At 44.2% G+C, this 19,532-nt stretch overlaps 1 protein-coding gene across 1 annotated transcript in view; it reads right to left on the bottom strand.

Moving 5' to 3' along the window:
* Positions 1-14,673, bottom strand: part of LOC118380657 (F-box only protein 41-like) — a 54,034-nt gene extending 39,361 nt beyond the window's left edge. The window contains exons 1-7 of the mRNA XM_052460705.1: positions 14,214-14,673; positions 9,545-9,632; positions 8,950-9,406; positions 7,820-7,881; positions 5,120-5,445; positions 3,810-4,027; positions 2,479-2,594 (exon numbers count right to left, since the gene is read on the bottom strand). Coding sequence (XP_052316665.1) covers positions 2,479-2,594; positions 3,810-4,027; positions 5,120-5,445; positions 7,820-7,881; positions 8,950-9,406; positions 9,545-9,632; positions 14,214-14,673 — 1,727 coding nt within the window. The remainder of the gene's footprint in view (positions 1-2,478; positions 2,595-3,809; positions 4,028-5,119; positions 5,446-7,819; positions 7,882-8,949; positions 9,407-9,544; positions 9,633-14,213) is intronic.
* Between the last annotated feature and the right edge of the window lie 4,859 nt (positions 14,674-19,532).

Below are 19,532 nucleotides of genomic sequence, written 5' to 3'. Positions count from 1 at the left end.
TGTTTACTGTGTGGTCCAGTATTGTATGTTTACTGTGTGGTCCAGTACTGTATGTTTACTGTGCGGTCCAGTAGTGTATGTTTACTGTGTGGTCCAGTAGTGAATGTTTACTGTGCGGTCCAGTAGTGTATGTTTACTGTGTGGTCCAGTAGTGTATGTTTACTGTGCGGTCCAGTAGTGTATGTTTACTGTGTGGTCCAGTAGTGTATGTTTACTGTGTGGTCCAGTAGTGTATGTTTACTGTGTGGTCCAGTAGTGTATGTTTACTGTGTGGTCCAGTAGTGTATGTTTACTGTGTGGTCCAGTAGTGTATGTTTACTGTGTGGTCCAGTAGTGTGCGGTCCAGTAGTGTATGTTTACTGTGTGGTCCAGTAGTGTATGTTTACTGTGCGGTCCAGTAGTGTATGTTTACTGTGTGGTCCAGTAGTGAATGTTTACTGTGTGGTCCAGTACTGTGTGGTCCAGTAGTGTATGTTTACTGTGTGGTCCAGTAGTGTATGTTTACTGTGCGGTCCAGTAGTGTATGTTTACTGTGTGGTCCAGTAGTGTGTGGTCCAGTAGTGTATGTTTACTGTGCGGTCCAGTAGTGTATGTTTACTGTGTGGTCCAGTAGTGAATGTTTACTGTGCGGTCCAGTAGTGTATGTTTACTGTGCGGTCCAGTAGTGAATGTTTACTGTGTGGTCCAGTAGTGAATGTTTACTGTGCGGTCCAGTAGTGAATGTTTACTGTGTGGTCCAGTAGTGAATGTTTACTGTGTGGTCCAGTAGTGAATGTTTACTGTGCGGTCCAGTAGTGTATGTTTACTGTGCGGTCCAGTAGTGTATGTTTACTGTGTGGTCCAGTAGTGAATGTTTACTGTGCGGTCCAGTAGTGAATGTTTACTGTGTGGTCCAGTAGTGAATGTTTACTGTGTGGTCCAGTAGTGTATGTTTACTGTGTGGTCCAATAGTGTATGTTTACTGTGTGGTCCAGTAGTGTGTGGTCCAGTAGTGTATGTTTACTGTGCGGTCCAGTACTGTATGTTTACTGTGTGGTCCAGTAGTGTGTGGTCCAGTAGTGTATGTTTACTGTGTGGTCCAGTAGTGTATGTTTACTGTGCGGTCCAGTAGTGTATGTTTACTGTGTGGTCCAGTAGTGAATGTTTACTGTGTGGTCCAGTACTGTGTGTTCCAGTAGTGTGTGTTTACTGTGTGGTCCAGTAGTGAATGTTTACTGTGCGGTCCAGTAGTGTATGTTTACTGTGTGGTCCAGTAGTGAATGTTTACTGTGCGGTCCAGTAGTGTATGTTTACTGTGTGGTCCAGTAGTGAATGTTTACTGTGCAGTCCAGTAGTGTATGTTTACTGTGCTGTCCAGTAGTGTATGTTTACTGTGTGGTCCAGTAGTGTGTGGTCCAGTAGTGTATGTTTACTGTGCGGTCCAGTAGTGTATGTTTACTGTGTGGTCCAGTAGTGAATGTTTACTGTGTGGTCCAGTAGTGAATGTTTACTGTGTGGTCCAGTAGTGTGTGGTCCAGTAGTGTATGTTTACTGTGCGGTCCAGTAGTGTATGTTTACTGTGTGGTCCAGTACTGTATGTTTACTGTGTGGTCCAGTAGTGTATGTTTACTGTGCGGTCCAGTAGTGAATGTTTACTGTGCGGTCCAGTAGTGTATGTTTACTGTGTGGTCCAGTAGTGTATGTTTACTGTGCGGTCCAGTAGTGTATGTTTACTGTGTGGTCCAGTAGTGAATGTTTACTGTGCGGTCCAGTAGTGAATGTTTACTGTGTGGTCCAGTAGTGAATGTTTACTGTGTGGTCCAGTAGTGTATGTTTACTGTGTGGTCCAGTAGTGTATGTTTACTGTGTGGTCCAGTAGTGTGTGGTCCGGTAGTGTATGTTTACTGTGCGGTCCAGTAGTGTATGTTTACTGTGTGGTCCAGTACTGTGCGGTCCGGTAGTGTATGTTTACTGTGCGGTCCAGTAGTGTATGTTTACTGTGTGGTCCAGTAGTGTGTGGTCCGGTAGTGTATGTTTACTGTGTGGTCCAGTAGTGTATGTTTACTGTGCGGTCCAGTAGTGTATGTTTACTGTGCGGTCCAGTAGTGTATGTTTACTGTGTGGTCCAGTAGTGAATGTTTACTGTGCGGTCCAGTAGTGAATGTTTACTGTGTGGTCCAGTAGTGAATGTTTACTGTGTGGTCCAGTAGTGTATGTTTACTGTGTGGTCCAGTAGTGTATGTTTACTGTGTGGTCCAGTAGTGTGTGGTCCGGTAGTGTATGTTTACTGTGCGGTCCAGTAGTGTATGTTTACTGTGCGGTCCAGTAGTGAATGTTTACTGTGTGGTCCAGTAGTGAATGTTTACTGTGTGGTCCAGTAGTGTATGTTTACTGTGTGGTCCAGTAGTGTATGTTTACTGTGTGGTCCAGTAGTGTATGTTTACTGTGTGGTCCAGTAGTGTGTGTTTACTGTCCTTGTTCAATATTAATGGGGGTTACCGTGTGGTCTTGTCGTAGTCCTCTCTGCGTTCATCTCGATGCCGCAGTCGTGGTCTGAGGTTCTGGAGCACCAGGGAATGAGTCTGAGTACACCACTGGGACATGGTCACTAGGAACTGAAACACAACCATAACACAACCATGGAGAAACCATAACACAACCACGGAGAAACCATAACACAACCATGGAGAAACCATAACACAACCATGGAGAAACCATAACACAACCATGGAGAAACCATAACACAACCACGGAGAAACCATAACACAACCACAACACAACCCTGGCTCAACCCTAACACAACCACAACACAACCCTGGAGAAACCATAGCACAACCATAGATTAACCATAACACAACCATAGATTAACCATAACACAACCATAGATTAACCATAACACAACCATAAACCAACCATAGGGTTAACCATAACTCAACCATAGATTAACCCAACTGTTCTGCCTTATTATTAACCTTGCTGGTCATTTATGAACATTTGAACATCTTGGTCATGTTCTGTTATAATCTCTACCCGGCACAGCCAGAAGAGGACTGGCCACCCCCAGCCCGGTTCCTCTCTGGTTTCTTCCTAGGTTTTAACCATACCGTGCTTTTACACCTGCATTGTTTGCTGTTTGGGGTTTTAGGCTGGGTTTCTGTACAGCACTTTGAGATATCAGCTGATGTACGAAGGGCTATATAAATAAATTTGATTTGATAACACAACCATAGATTAACCATAACACAACCATAACACAACCATAGATTAACCATAACACAACCATAGATTAACCCTAACACAACCATAGATGAACCACAAGACAACCACAATACAACCATAACATAACCATAACACAACCATGGATGAACCATAACACAACCATGGAGAAACCACAACACAACCACAACACAACCACAACACAACCACAATAGGTATTGGGTCTGAGTACACAACTGAAACATGGTCACTAAGAACTGAAACACAATCCTAACACAATCATAACACAACCACAACACAACCACAACACAACCATAACACAACCACAACCATAAAATAACATTACCATACATTAACCACAACCATAAAATAACATAACATTACCATACATTAACCACAACCATAACACAACCACAACCATAAAATAACATTACCATACATTAACCACAACCATAACACAACCACAACCATAAAATAACATTACCATACATGAACCACAACCGCACAGTGAGACCAGGAGTGAAACACAACCATGTACTAAAACAGAACTGAAATAGACCACAACATGACCGCAGCTTCACTGCGATTATATCAATGACATCAATACGCGTTACCTTAGTGGAGACTCTGGCGTTCTCCAGTCGTACCCGTGTCCAGACGGCTGGGTGTCGCGCCACAAACCTCCAATCGGAGCACACCTCGGCGGCGAGCAGCAACGTCCGCACATCCAAATAAGGAAACACGCAGAATAACCCCGCCCTCAGTCTCAGAGTCCCCGCCCCCAATGCTATGTAATCACGGTGACACGGGCTGGATCGTATGGACGACACACCTGGAGAGAAACGTCAGGTAGAGTTACAGTACACACATAGACATAGACAAGGCTGGATTTGTCTAGACAGAGTTATGTGAAGACTGGAGTTGTCTAGACAGGGTTATGTGGAGACTGGAGTTGTCTAGACAGAGTTATGTGGAGACTGGAGTTGTCTAGACAGGGTTATGTGGAGACTGGAGTTGTCTAGACAGGGTTATGTGGAGACTGGAGTTGTCTAGACAGAGTTATGTGGAGACTGGAGTTGTCTAGACAGGGTTATGTGGAGACTGGAGTTGTCTAGACAGAGTTATGTGGAGACTGGAGTTGTCTAGACAGAGTTATGTGGAGACTGGAGTTGTCTAGACAGAGTTATGTGGAGACTGGAGTTGTCTAGACAGAGTTATGTGGAGACTGGAGTTGTCTAGACAGAGTTATGTGGAGACTGGAGTTGTCTAGACAGAGTTATGTGGAGACTGGAGTTGTCTAGACAGAGTAATGTGGAGACTGGAGTTGTCTAGACAGAGTTATGTGGAGACTGGAGTTGTCTAGACAGAGTAATGTGGAGACTGGAGTTGTCTAGACAGAGTTATGTGGAGACTGGAGTTGTCGAGACAGAGTTATGTGGAGACTGGAGTTGTCTAGACAGAGTTATGTGGAGACTGGAGTTGTCTAGACAGAGTTATGTGGAGACTGGAGTTGTCTAGACAGAGTTATGTGAAGACTTGAGTTGTCTAGACAGGGTTATGTGGAGACTGGAGTTGTCTAGACAGAGTTATGTGGAGACTGGAGTTGTCTAGACAGAGTTATGTGGAGACTGGAGTTGTCGAGACAGAGTTATGTGGAGACTGATCAGGTAGAGTTACAGTACACACAAGGTAACCTGAGCCAGGTGGAAGTTCCAGACTGGTGAGGTTTAAGGTTATAACCTGAGCCAGGTGAGTGTTCCAGACTGGTAAGGTTAAAGGTTATAACCTGAGCCAGGTGGATGTTCCAGACTGGTTAGGTTAAATGTTATTACCTGAGCCAGGTGGATGTTCCAGACTGGTAAGGTTAAAGGTTATTACCTGAGCCAGGTGAGTGTTCCAGCCTGGTAAGGTTAAAGGTTATTACCTGAGCCAGGTGAGTGTTCCAGCCTGACGTGGGCGTGTCTCTGAGTCTCAGGTGTGCTCCAGGCCTCTGACCACGTGTCCTCCTCTTCATCATCCTCTTCCTCCTCTTCCTCTGTGCTGGGGGGTGCCCTCCACCTGGTCCGCCCCCACCCTCCCCTCCCCTCTGGGGTTCGCCTGTACCCCCTGTCCCTCCTCTCTCCTCCCTCTCGAGTAGAGCAGGGAACGTGGTAGTAACGGGCTTCCAGAGGTGTGGCCCACCCCCCCACCGAGTCACTGTCCCACCCCCCAGAACCCAGGGATAGCGTTCGCATACGACCAGCGGGGGCTCTAGAGAGAGAAAAGGGAGAGACAGATACATGTCCTGATTCCACAGAGACTGATATCCACTATATCAGCATTATAGTTTGTTGATCCTGAATAAACAATCCAGCAAAATAGGATCAACACAGCTAAACTATGGTCTAGGATCAACACAGCTAAACTATGGTCTAAGATCAACACAGCTAAATTATGATCTAGGATCAACACAGCTAAACTATGGTCTAGGATCAACACAGCTAAACTATGATCTAGGATCAACACAGCTAAATTATGATCTAGGATCAACACAGCTAAATAATGATCTAGGATCAACACAGCTAAATTATGATCTAGGATCAACACAGCTAAATAATGATCTAGGATCAACACAGCTAAATTATGATCTTGGATCAACACAGCTAAATTATGATCTCGGATCAACACAGCTAAATTATGATCAACACAGCTAAATTATGATCTAGGATCAACACAGCTAAATTATGATCTAGGATCAACACAGCTAAATTATGATCTAGGATAAACACAGCTAAATTATGATCTTGGATCAACACAGCTAAATTATGATCTAGGATCAACACAGCTAAATTATGATCAACACAGCTAAATTATGATCTAGGATCAACACAGCTAAATAATGATCTAGGATCAACACAGCTAAATTATGATCTTGGATCAACACAGCTAAATTATGATCTCGGATCAACACAGCTAAATTATGATCAACACAGCTAAATTATGATCTATTATCAACACAGCTAAATTATGATCTAGGATCAACACAGCTAAATTATGATCTAGGATCAACACAGCTAAATTATGATCTTGGATCAACACAGCTAAATTATGATCTAGGATCAACACAGCTAAATTATGATCAACACAGCTAAATTATGATATAGGATCAACACAGCTAAATTATGATCTAGGATCAACACAGCTAAATTATGATCTAGGATCAACACAGCTAAATTATGATCAACACAGCTAAATTATGATCTAGGATCAACACAGCTAAATTATGGTCTAGGATCAACACAGCTAAATAATGATCTAGGATCAACACAGCTAAATTATGATCTTGGATCAACACAGCTAAATTATGATCTCGGATCAACACAGCTAAATTATGATCAACACAGCTAAATTATGATCTAGGATCAACACAGCTAAATTATGATCTAGGATCAACACAGCTAAATTATGATCTAGGATCAACACAGCTAAATTATGATCTAGGATCAACACAGCTAAATTATGATCTTGGATCAACACAGCTAAATTATGATCTAGGATCAACACAGCTAAATTATGATCAACACAGCTAAATTATGATCTAGGATCAACACAGCTAAATTATGATCTAGGATCAACACAGCTAAATTATGATCTAGGATCAACACAGCTAAATTATGATCAACACAGCTAAATTATGATCTAGGATCAACACAGCTAAATTATGATCAACACAGCTAAATTATGATCTAGGATCAACACAGCTAAATAATGATCTAGGATCAACACAGCTAAATTATGATCTTGGATCAACACAGCTAAATTATGATCTCGGATCAACACAGCTAAATTATGATCAACACAGCTAAATTATGATCTAGGATCAACACAGCTAAATTATGATCTAGGATCAACACAGCTAAATTATGATCTAGGATCAACACAGCTAAATTATGATCTAGGATCAACACAGCTAAATTATGATCAACACAGCTAAATTATGATCTAGGATCAACACAGCTAAATTATGATCTAGGATCAACACAGCTAAATTATGATCTAGGATCAACACAGCTAAATTATGATCAACACAGCTAAATTATGATCAACACAGCTAAATTATGATCTAGGATCAACACAGCTAAATTATGATCTAGGATCAACACAGCTAAATTATGGTCTAGGATCAACACAGCTAAATAATGATCTAGGATCAACACAGCTAAATTATGATCTTGGATCAACACAGCTAAATTATGATCTCGGATCAACACAGCTAAATTATGATCAACACAGCTAAATTATGATCTAGGATCAACACAGCTAAATTATGATCTAGGATCAACACAGCTAAATTATGATCTAGGATCAACACAGCTAAATTATGATCTAGGATCAACACAGCTAAATTATGATCTAGGATCAACACAGCTAAATTATGGTCTAGGATCAACACAGCTAAATTATGATCTAGGATCAACACAGCAAAATTATGATCTAGGATCAACACAGCTAAATTATGATCTAGGATCAACACAGCTAAATTATTATCTAGGATCAACACAGATAAATAATGATCTAGGATCAACACAGCTAATTGATGATCCAGGATCAACACAGATCAATTAGGATAATGAGGTGTACCTACCCATAGTTGGTGTGATAGGTCTGGTCTCCTAGTCTACGCGACCCAGATACACTGTAGCTTCTCTATGAGAGAGAGAAAGAGGCAGAAACAGAGACAGAGAGAGAAAGACAGTGTGTGAGAGAGAGAGAGAGACAAAGAGAGACAAAGAGAAAGAGGCAGAAACAGAGACAGAGAGAGATCTTGGAGAGACAGAGATTATGATCTCGGAGAGAGAGCTGAGATGATGAGAGAGAGATTAGAGAGATGAGAGAGATTAGATCTGAGAGAGAGAGATGATCTAGGAGATGAGAGGAGCAGCTTATGAGAGAGAGAGAGAGAGATGGAGGAGAGAGATTATGAGAGATCAACACAGAGAGAGAGAGTCAACACAGAGAGAGAGAGAAAGACAGTATCTGAGAGAGAGAGAGACAAAGAGAGACAAAGAGAGAGAGAGGAGAAACAAAGAGAAAGAGACAGAGAGAGAGAGAGAGGTCTGGAGAGAGAGTGTGTGAGAGAGAGAGAGACAAAGAGAGACAAAGAGAAAGAGGCAGAAGACAGAGACAGAGACAGAGAGAGAGAGAGAGTGAGAGAGAGAGAGAGAGAGAGTGAGAGAGAGAGAGAGAGAGAGAGAGAGAGAGAGAGAGAGAGAGAGAGAGAGAGAGAGAGAGAGAGAGAGAGAGAGAGAGAGAAAGACAGTGTTTGAGAGAGAGAGAGACAAAGAGAGACAAAGAGAGAGAGAGAAACAAAGAGAAAGAGACAGAGAGAGAGAGAGAGTGAGAGAGAGAGAGAGAGAGAGAGAGAGAGAGAGAGAGAGAGAGAGAGTGAGAGAGAGAGAGAGAGTGAGAGAGAGATAAAGACAGTGTGTGAGAGAGAGAGAGACAAAGAGAGACAAAGAGAGAGAGAGAAACAAAGAGAAAGAGACAAGAGAGAGAGAGAGAGAGAGAGAGAGAGAGAGAGAGAGAGAGAGAGAGAGAGAGAGAGAGAGAGAGAGAGAGAGAGAGAGAGAGAGAGAGAGAGAGAGAGAGAGAGAGAGAGAGAGAGAGAGGCAGAGAACATTACTACAAAATGTCCAGCCATCACCCCAAGACATGGGAAACTGGTTATGTGGACTTCTCGGCCAATCAACGATCACATAAATTGTTCCTTCTCACCCTGTAGCCAATTAACTTTGACCCTGTGATGATGTCGTCTTCACTCCCGTTGTGGGCGTGTCCATTGGTCCTGTGGCCATTGGTCCCATTGTGGGAGTGACTATCGTTATTGTATGTATGGCTATTATCATTGTGGTTGTGTCTGTCATCATTGTGGGTGTTTCTGTCATCGTTGTGGATGTGTCTGTCATCATTGTGGGTGTGTCTGTCATCATTGTGGGTATGTCTGTCATCATTGTGGGTGTGTCTGTCATCATTGTGGGTGTGTCGGTCATCATTGTGGGTGTGTCGGTCATCATTGTGGGCGTGTCTGTCTGTAGCCACCAGGAGCTGCAGTTTTCTCTCTGCCCGGTCGGCCCGTTCCAGCAGAGCCTCTATGAAGGTCTGCAGCTGCAGCTTAGCCTCTGCTTCTCTCTCTGCTGTGGCTGTCAGAAACCGCTCAATATCACACACCTCCCTGTGATATAAATACACATATACACATGTTAACATCCACACACACAGATTTCAACATTTTGTTAAGTTACAGTCTTATTCTAAAATGGATTAAATTGTATTTTTTTCCTCATTAATCCACACACATTTGTTCCGCCACCTCTGGTCTCTGGGCCTCCAACCCATACGGGGACGCAGCTCCTGCTCAGCCCAGTCCAAGATGTTCTCTGTCTTGACTTTGCTGATAGCTATTTCATTGAGGAAAGATGTACTTACTATACCTGGTAGTCCCACCTAGCTACTGTACTTTAAGATGAATGTATTACCCGTAAGTCGCTCTAGATAACAGCTAAATTACTCCAAGTGTAAAACACATGGAACAGTGAACCATCTCTACATAGTAGGAACAATAACATGGACGATCCTGTATCTAGTAGGAACAATAACATGGGAGGTCCTGTATCTAGTAGGAACAATAACATGGAAGATCCTGTATCTAGTAGGAACAATAACATGGACGATCCTGTATCTAGTAGGAACAATAACATGGACGATCCTGTATCTAGTAGGAACAATAACATGGACGATCCTGTATCTAGTAGGAACAATAACATGGCCGATCCTGTATCTAGTAGGAACAATAACATGGACGATCCTGTATCTAGTAGGAACAATAACATGGACGATCCTGTATCTAGTAGGAACAATAACATGGACGATCCTGTATCTAGTAGGAACAATAACATGGACGATCCTGTATCTAGTAGGAACAATAACATGGAAGATCCTGTATCTAGTAGGAACAATAACATGGACGATCCTGTATCTAGTAGGAACAATAACATGGACGATCCTGTATCTAGTAGGAACAATAACATGGACGATCCTGTATCTAGTAGGAACAATAACATGGAAGATCCTGTATCTAGTAGGAACAATAACATGGACGATCCTGTATCTAGTAGGAACAATAACATGGAAGATCCTGTATCTAGTAGGAACAATAACATGGACGATCCTGTATCTAGTAGGAACAATAACATGGACGATCCTGTATCTAGTAGGAACAATAACATGGACGATCCTGTATCTAGTAGGAACAATAACATGGACGATCCTGTATCTAGTAGGAACAATAACATGGAGGTCCTGTATCTAGTAGAAACAATAACATGGAACATCCTGTATCTAGTAGGAACAATAACATGGAAGATCCTGATCTAGTAGGAACAATAACAGCATCCTGTATCTAGTAGGAACAATAACATGGAGATCCTGTATCTAGTAGGAACTAACATTGTTGATCCTGTATCTAGTAGGATCAGAAACATGGAGGGATCCTGTATCTAGTAGGAACAATAACATAGTGTTGTTAGAAGGAACAATAACATGGAGAATCTAGTAGGAACCATGCCTTGATCCTGATCTAGTAGGAACAATAAAGTGTAACGTCATGTATCTATTAGAAACAATTATATGGAACAGTTTTCCTAAGACCCTTTTTGGGGCACCTGACCACATGATTGAACAGCAGTTCAGGTGCGACAATACTAGGACCTGTAGGATCTGCCTTGTTGATAGTGTTGCTAAGAAGGTAGAAACTAGGGCCTGTAGGACCTGCCTTGTTGATAGTGTTGTTAAGAAGGTAGAAACTAGGACCTGTAGGACCTGCCTTGTTGATAGTGTTGTTAAGAAGGTAGAAACTAGGACCTGTAGGATCTGCCTTGTTGATAGTGTTGTTAAGAAGGTAGAAACTAGGGCCTGTAGGACCTGCCTTGTTGATAGTGTTGTTAAGAAGGTAGAAACTAGGACCTGTAGGATCTGCCTTGTTGATAGTGTTGCTAAGAAGGTAGAAACTAGGGCCTGTAGGACCTGCCTTGTTGATAGTGTTGTTAAGAAGGTAGAAACTAGGACCTGTAGGACCTGCCTTGTTGATAGTGTTGTTAAGAAGGTAGAAACTAGGACCTGTAGGACCTGCCTTGTTGATAGTGTTGCTAAGAAGGTAGAAACTAGGGCCTGTAGGACCTGCCTTGTTGATAGTGTTGTTAAGAAGGTAGAAACTAGGACCTGTAGGACCTGCCTTGTTGATAGTGTTGTTAAGAAGGTAGAAACTAGGACCTGTAGGACCTGCCTTGTTGATAGTGTTGCTAAGAAGGTAGAAACTAGGGCCTGTAGGACCTGCCTTGTTGATAGTGTTGTTAAGAAGGTAGAAACAAGGACCTGTAGGACCTGCCTTGTTGATAGTGTTGTTAAGAAGGTAGAAACTAGGACCTATAGGACCTGCCTTGTTGATAGTGTTGTTAAGAAGGTAGAAACTAGGGCCTGTAGGACCTGCCTTGTTGATAGTGTTGCTAAAAAGGTAGAAACTAGGACCTGTAGGACCTGCCTTGTTGATAGTGTTGTTAAGAAGGTAGAAACTAGGACCTGTAGGACCTGCCTTGTTGATAATGTTGCTAAGAAGGTAGAAACTAGGACATGTAGGACCTGCCTTGTTGATAGTGTTGTTAAGAAGGTAGAAACTAGGACCTGTAGGACCTGCCTTGTTGATAATGTTGTTAAGAAGGTAGAAACTAGGACCTGTAGGACCTGCCTTGTTGATAGTGCTGTTAAGATGGTAGAAACTAGGGCCTGTAGGACCTGCATATCAGTATGTTTTGACCATGACAATTTACAATCCAGGGTTACTCACCTCACCCCTTAGTCACCTCAAATTGCTCAAGTTCCACATTATTCATTACAAGATTTAGTTGAGGTTTAGGGATTAGGGAATGATTTGTCCCAAATCTGTATATATTTCGGACTAACTTATTCCTTGCCACCCACTCCGAATCTAACTGCAGCTGTTTGTTAAGTGTTGCAATCATTTCAGTAGCTGTAGTAGCTGACATGTATAATGTTGAGTCATGCACATACATAGACACTCTGGCTTTACTTAAAGCCAGTGGCACGCTGTTAGTAAAGATTGAAAAAAGTAAGGGGCCTAGACAGCTGCCCTGGGGAATTCCTGATTCTAACTGGATTATGTTGGAGAGATTCCATTAAAGAACACCCTCTATGTTCTGTTAGACAGGTAATTATTTATCCACAATAATGCACAGGGTGTAAAGCCTGAGAAAAAGCCATTGTAAAAAATATTGTTCATCGTCAATACAGGTTGGATAAGAGATATATTCTCCACCGTCCTCTTGGACAAACTCTTTTTTCCCCTTCTCCTGAGTAGTAAGAGCTGTTCAAGCTAGCATAGAGAGAAATGTTTGCTTATGCTTCTGTGGCTGAAACTTAGCTTTGTAAAGCATAGAACACCAGACTAGCCTGACATGTAGCTAGCATTGTAAACAGGCATAGAACACCAGACTAGCTTGACATGTAGCGAGCTAATAACACCAGACTAGCCGGACATGTAGCGAGCTAATAACACCAGACTAGCCTGACATATAGCGAGCTAATAACACCAGACTAGCCGGACATGTCAGGTTAGCTAATAACACCAGACTAGCCTGACATGTAGCTAGCTAATAACACCAGACTAGCCTGACATTTGGCTAGATAATAACACCAGACTAGCCTGACATGTAGCTAGCTAATAACACCAGACTAGCCTGACATGTAGCTAGCTAATAACACCAGACTAGCCTGACATGTAGCTAGCTAATAACACCAGCCTAGCCTGACATGTAGCTAGCTAATAACACCAGCCTAGCCTGACATGTAGCTAGCTAATAACACCAGACTAGCCTGACAAGTAGCTAGCTAATAACACCAGACTAGCCTGACATGTAACTAGCTAATAACACCAGACTAGCCTGACATGTAGCTAGCTAATAACACCAGACTAGCCTGACATGTAGCTAGCGAATATTTGTACAACATAAAACATAAATGTTCAATTTCAAATGCTAGCTCCAGTCAAAGAGTGTCTGGGCTGCTCTTGCTTGGTAAGCTACTCTGGCTCCCCTAGTGGATACACATACCTTAATACAACAGTAGACATGGGACTACACATACCATAATACAACAGGAGACATGGGACTACACATACCATAATACAACAGTAGACATGGGACTACACATACCATAATGCAACAGTAGACATGGGACTGCACATACCATAATGCAACAGTAGACATGGGACTACACATACCATAATGCAACAGTAGACATGGGACTACACATACCATAATGCAACAGTAGACATGGGACTGCACATACCATAATGCAACAGTAGACATGGGACTACACATACCATGATGCAACAGTAGACATGGGACTACACATACCTTAATACAACAGTAGACATGGGACTGCACATACCATAATGCAACAGTAGACATGGGACTACACATACCATAATGCAACAGTAGACATGGGACTACACATACCATAATGCAACAGTAGACATGGGACTACACATACCATAATGCAACAGTAGACATGGGACTACACATACCATAATGCAACAGTAGACATGGGACTACACATACCATAATGCAACAGTAGACATGGGACTGCACATACCATAATGCAACAGTAGACATGGGACTACACATACCATAATGCAACAGTAGACATGGGACTGCACATACCATAATGCAACAGTAGGTTTCTGCTTGACTTGTGGTATCACACATACCATAATGCAACAGTAGACATAAGGATGTTATGCGTTATAATCACTCATAATGCAACAGTAGTCCTTCCCATGGGTCTCTACACATGGCCATCATGCAACAGCCACCTGCCGGGAGAGATGGGAAGCCACATACCATCCCTCTCCAACGCGCCGCATCCCGCCTCTCATGCTCTAACTCCGCCTCTCGACGCTCACATACCATAAGACAACAGCTGGGACACCCTCTCCTCCATCGGGACTCCACATACCCTCTCCACCCCATGCAATCCCCAGTAGACATGGGACTGCAGGCAGAGCCCAAACTCCAGGCCCAGGCTTGGCCCCAGCCACCGGCGGCCTAGGCCTCTCAGCCCCAAATCAGGCAGGCTGTCTCCCCTGCAGCCAGGCAGGACCAGGGCCGTGGTGCTGTGGGGAGGTGCAGTAGAGGAGGAGGTAGCTACAGGACCAGCAGAATTACCAGGACCAGATGACACTCCTCCCTGGTCTCTCCTGGTCAACATCTCAATGAGTAGCTGGGTGGAGGCAGAGGAGGACGCTAGATCCAGGCAGGCCAGGGGGAAAGGGAGTCTCTCCCTCTCCGAGCCCAGGTCGGGGTGCTTCGGCTGGGCCACGGCGTGGGGTATCACAGAGTTCCTGGCTGCCGCCCGGGCCTGAGACATTACCAGGAGGGTCTATAAGGATGTTCGGCTGACCAGGTGGGACCGGAATCACGCTCACTGCTGTCATCTCCGCACAGGGCAGGTCCTTCCCATGATGCCTTTTCAGCATCATCTCCACGGAGACAGCCACCCAGGGATAAGAGGTCAGAGGTCAGGGGTTAAAGTCAATCAGTGGTGTGTTCAGTGCTCCTCTACTACTCCATACCTGCCAGATTACAGAGCATCAGGATCATGGCTAGGAAAAAATGGTCTAACTCCGCCTGTCTGTCTGACGATGACAACCCTCCGTACAACCCTCAGACAGCCCACATGCTGGGACACCCACACACCTCCACCTCGGCAAACACACCACACACACACACACCACTCCACCCCCAGCAATCACACACAATCCCACAGACCCAGAGATTAGGTCATTAATTAATGTCCAGTATTTTAACATCAGAACAGAATCCAGGCCCTATTCTTAGGTCACTCTCTGAACAATGTGAACCCTTATGTCCCTATTCTATATAGGTCACTCTGTGAACAATGTGAATCCTTATGTCCCTATTCTATATAGGTCACTCTCTGAACAATGTGAATCCTTATATCCCTATTCTATATAGGTCACTCTCTAAACAATGTGAATCCTTATGTCCCCATTCTATATACTGTAGGTCACTCTCTGAACAATGTGAACCCTTATGTCCCTATTCTATATAGGTCACTCTCTGAACAATGTGAATCCTTATGTCCCTATTCTATATAGGTCTCTCTAAACAATGTCAACATCATTCTATATATGTAGGTCAGCTCTCTGAACAATGTGAACCCTTATGTCCCTATTCAGGCCAGGGGAACAATGGAATCCTTATGTCCCTATTCTATATCTGAGGTCAGGTGAACAATGTGAACCCTTATGTCCCTATTCCATATACTGGGGTCACTCTCTAAACAATGTGAAGTTATGTCCCTATTCTATATACTGTAGGTCACGGGCCTAAACAAGAACCTTATGTCCCCATTCTATATACTGTAGGTCACTCTCTGAACAATGTGAACCCTTATGTCCCTATTCTATATACTGTAGGTCACTCTCTAAACAATGTGAATCCTTATGTCCTATTCTATATAGGGCTAAACAATGTGAACCCGGGAGGTCACATGATGTCATCTCTGAACAATGTGAACCCTATGTCCCTATTCTAGGTCACTCTCTGAACAATGTGAACATGTCCCTAGGGATAAGAGGTCAGAACAATGTGAACCCTTAAGTCCCTATTCCAGTACTGTAGGTCAGTGCTCTCTAAACAATGTGAATCCTTATGTCCCCATTCTAGAACAGATTACAAGAGCATCAGGATCATGGCTCTGAAAAATGAATCTATGTCCCTATTCATATACTCTGTCTGTCTGAACAATGTGAACCCTTATGTCCCTATTCTATATACTGTAGGTCACACTCTAAACAATGTGAATCCTTATGTCCCTATTCTATATACTGTAGGTCACTCTCTGAACAATGTGAACCCTTATGTCCCTATTCTATATACTGTAGGTCACTCTCTAAACAATGTGAATCCTTATGTCCCCATTCTATATACTGTAGGTCACTCTCTGAACAATGTGAACCCTTATGTCCCTATTCTATATACTGTAGGTCACTCTCTAAACAATGTGAATCCTTATGTCCCTATTCTATATAGGTCACTCTCTAAACAATGTGAACCCTTATGTCCCTATTCTATATAGGTCACTCTCTGAACAATGTGAACCCTTATGTCCCTATTCTATATAGGTCACTCTGTGAACAATGTGAATCCTTATGTCCCTATTCTATGTCTGGAGTATTTAACATCAGAACTGAACCCTTATGTCCCTATTCTATATAGGTCACTCTCTAAACAATGTGAACCCTTATGTCCCTATTCTATATAGGTCACTCTCTAAACAATGTGAATCCTTATGTCCCTATTCTATATAGGTCACTCTCTAAACAATGTGAACCCTTATGTCCCTATTCTATATAGGTCACTCTCTAAACAATGTGGGTCATTAAAAATTCATTACAATGAAGCACTCAGTGATTAACTGCACCTTGCTCTTAACTTTGTCTCTCTCCAGAAAGAAACAGGAACATGAGAAAGAAAGCGAGGGAGAGGATAGAGGTCAGATGGGAAGAGAGGGAGAGGAGGGGGAAGGAGAGAGGTCAGAGAGAGGAGAGGGAGGAGGGGGAAGGAGAGAGGTCAGAAAGAGGAGAGGGAGGAGGGGGAAGGAGAGAGGTCAGAGAGAGGAGAGGGAGGAGGAGGGGGAAGGAGAGAGGTCAGAAAGAGGAGAGGGAGGGGGAAGGAGAGAGATCAGAGAGAGGAGAGGGAGGAGGAGGGGGAAGGAGAGAGGTCAGAGAGAGGAGAGGGAGGAGGAGGGGGAAGGAGATAGGTCAGAGAGAGGAGAGGGAGGAGGGGGAAGGAAAGAGGTCAGAAAGAGGAGAGGGAGGAGGGGGAACTGGGTCAGGTAGAGTGATGTGGAGACTGATCTGGGTCAGGTAGAGTGGTGTGGAGACTGATCTGGGTGAGGCAGAGTGATGTGGAGACTGATCTGGGTCAGGTAGAGTGGTGTGGAGACTGATCTGGGTCAGACAGAGTGATGTGGAGACTGATCTGGGTCAGACAGAGTGATGTGGAGACTGATCTGGGTCAGACAGAGTGATGTGGAGACTGATCTGGGTCAGACAGAGTGATGTGGAGACTGTTCTGGGTCAGGTAGAGTGATGTGGAGACTTATCTGGGTCAGGTAGAGTGGTGTGGAGACTGATCTGGGTCAGACAGAGTGATGTGGAGACTGATCTGGGTCAGGTAGAGTGATGTGGAGACTGATCTGGGTCAGACAGACTTGTGTGGAGACTGATCTGGGTCAGACAGACTTGTGTGGAGACTGATCTGGGTCAGACAGACTTGTGTGGAGACTGATCTGGGTCAGACAGACTTGTGTGGAGACTGATCTGGGTCAGACAGACTTGTGTGGAGACTGATCTGGGTCAGGTAGAGTGATGTGGAGACTGATCTGGGTCAGGCAGAGTGATGTGGAGACTGATCTGGGTCAGGTAGAGTGATGTGGAGACTGATCTGGGTCAGACAGAGTGATGTGGAGACTGATCTGGGTCAGACAGAGTGATGTGGAGACTGATCTGGGTCAGACAGAGTGATGTGGAGACTGATCTGGGTCAGACAGAGTGATGTGGAGACTGATCTGGGTCAGACAGAGTGATGTGGAGACTGATCTGGGTCAGACAGAGTGATGTGGAGAGACTTATCTGGGTCAGACAGAGTGATGTGGAGACTGATCTGGGTCAGACAGAGTGATGTGGAGACTTATCTGGGTCAGGTAGAGTGATGTGGAGACTGATCTGGGTCAGACAGAGTGATGTGGAGACTGATCTGGGTCAGGTAGAGTGATGTGGAGACTGATCTGGGTCAGACAGAGTGATGTGGACACTGATCTGGGTCAGACAGAGTGATGTTGAGACTGATCTGGGTCAGACAGAGTGATGTGGAGACTGATCTGGGTCAGACAGAGTGATGTGGAGACTGATCTGGGTCAGACAGAGTGATGTGGAGACTGATCTGGGTCAGACAGAGTGATGTGGAGACTGATCTGGGTCAGGCAGAGTGATGTGGAGACTGATCTGGGTCAGACAGAGTGATGTGGAGACTGATCTGGGTCAGGTAGAGTGATGTGGAGACTGATCTGGGTCAGACAGAGTGATGTGGAGACTGATCTGGGTCAGACAGAGTGATGTGGAGAGACTTATCTGGGTCAGACAGAGTGATGTGGAGACTGATCTGGGTCAGACAGAGTGATGTGGAGACTGATCTGGGTCAGACAGAGTGATGTGGAGACTGATCTGGGTCAGGCAGAGTGATGTGGAGACTGATCTGGGTCAGGCAGAGTGATGTGGAGACTGATCTGGGTCAGACAGAGTGATGTGGAGACTGATCTGGGTCAGACAGAGTGATGTGGAGACTTATATGGGCCAGGTAGAGTGATGTGGAGACTGATCTGGGTCAGACAGAGTGATGTGGAGACTGATCTGGGTCAGACAGAGTGATGTGGAGACTGATCTGGGTCAGGTAGAGTGATGTGGAGACTGATCTGGGTCAGGCAGAGTGATGTGGAGACTGATCTGGGTCAGACAGAGTGATGTGGAGACTGATCTGGGTCAGACAGAGTGATGTGGAGACTGATCTGGGTCAGACAGAGTGATGTGGAGACTGATCTGGGTCAGGCAGAGTGATGTGGAGACTGATCTGGGTCAGGCAGAGTGATGTGGAGACTGATCTGGGTCAGGAAGAGTGATGTGGAGACTGATCTGGGTCAGGCAGAGTGATGTGGAGACTGATCTGGGTCAGACAGACTTGTGTGGAGATACTACGTTCCAAATGACACCCTATGTACACTGAGTGCACAAAACATTAGGAACACCTTCTCTTTCCATAATACTGACCAGGTGAATCCAGGTGAAAACTATGATCCCTTATTGATGTCACTTGTTAAATCCACTTCAATCAGTGTAGATGAAGGGGAGGAGACAGGTTAAAGAAGGATTTATAAGCCTTGAGACAATTGAGACATGGATTGTGTATGTGTGCCATTCAGAGGGTGAATGGGTAAGACAAAATATTTAAGCCCCTTTGAGCGGGGTATGTTTTAGGTGCCAGGTCCACTGGTTAAAGCCCCTTTGAGCGGGGTATGTTTCAAGCCAGGTCCACTGTTAAAGCCCTTTGAGCGGGGTATGTTTTAGGTGCCAGGTCCACTGGTTAAAGTTGAGCGGGGTATGTTTTAGGTGCCAGGTCCACTGGTTAAAGCCCCAGCGGGGTATG

Source organism: Oncorhynchus keta, chromosome 13 (genome assembly GCF_023373465.1).
Source record: "Oncorhynchus keta strain PuntledgeMale-10-30-2019 chromosome 13, Oket_V2, whole genome shotgun sequence".
Taxonomy (NCBI): Eukaryota; Metazoa; Chordata; class Actinopteri; order Salmoniformes; family Salmonidae; genus Oncorhynchus; species Oncorhynchus keta.
The sequence above is the reverse complement of the archived record's forward strand: the minus strand, read 5'-3'. Positions and strand labels throughout refer to the sequence as shown.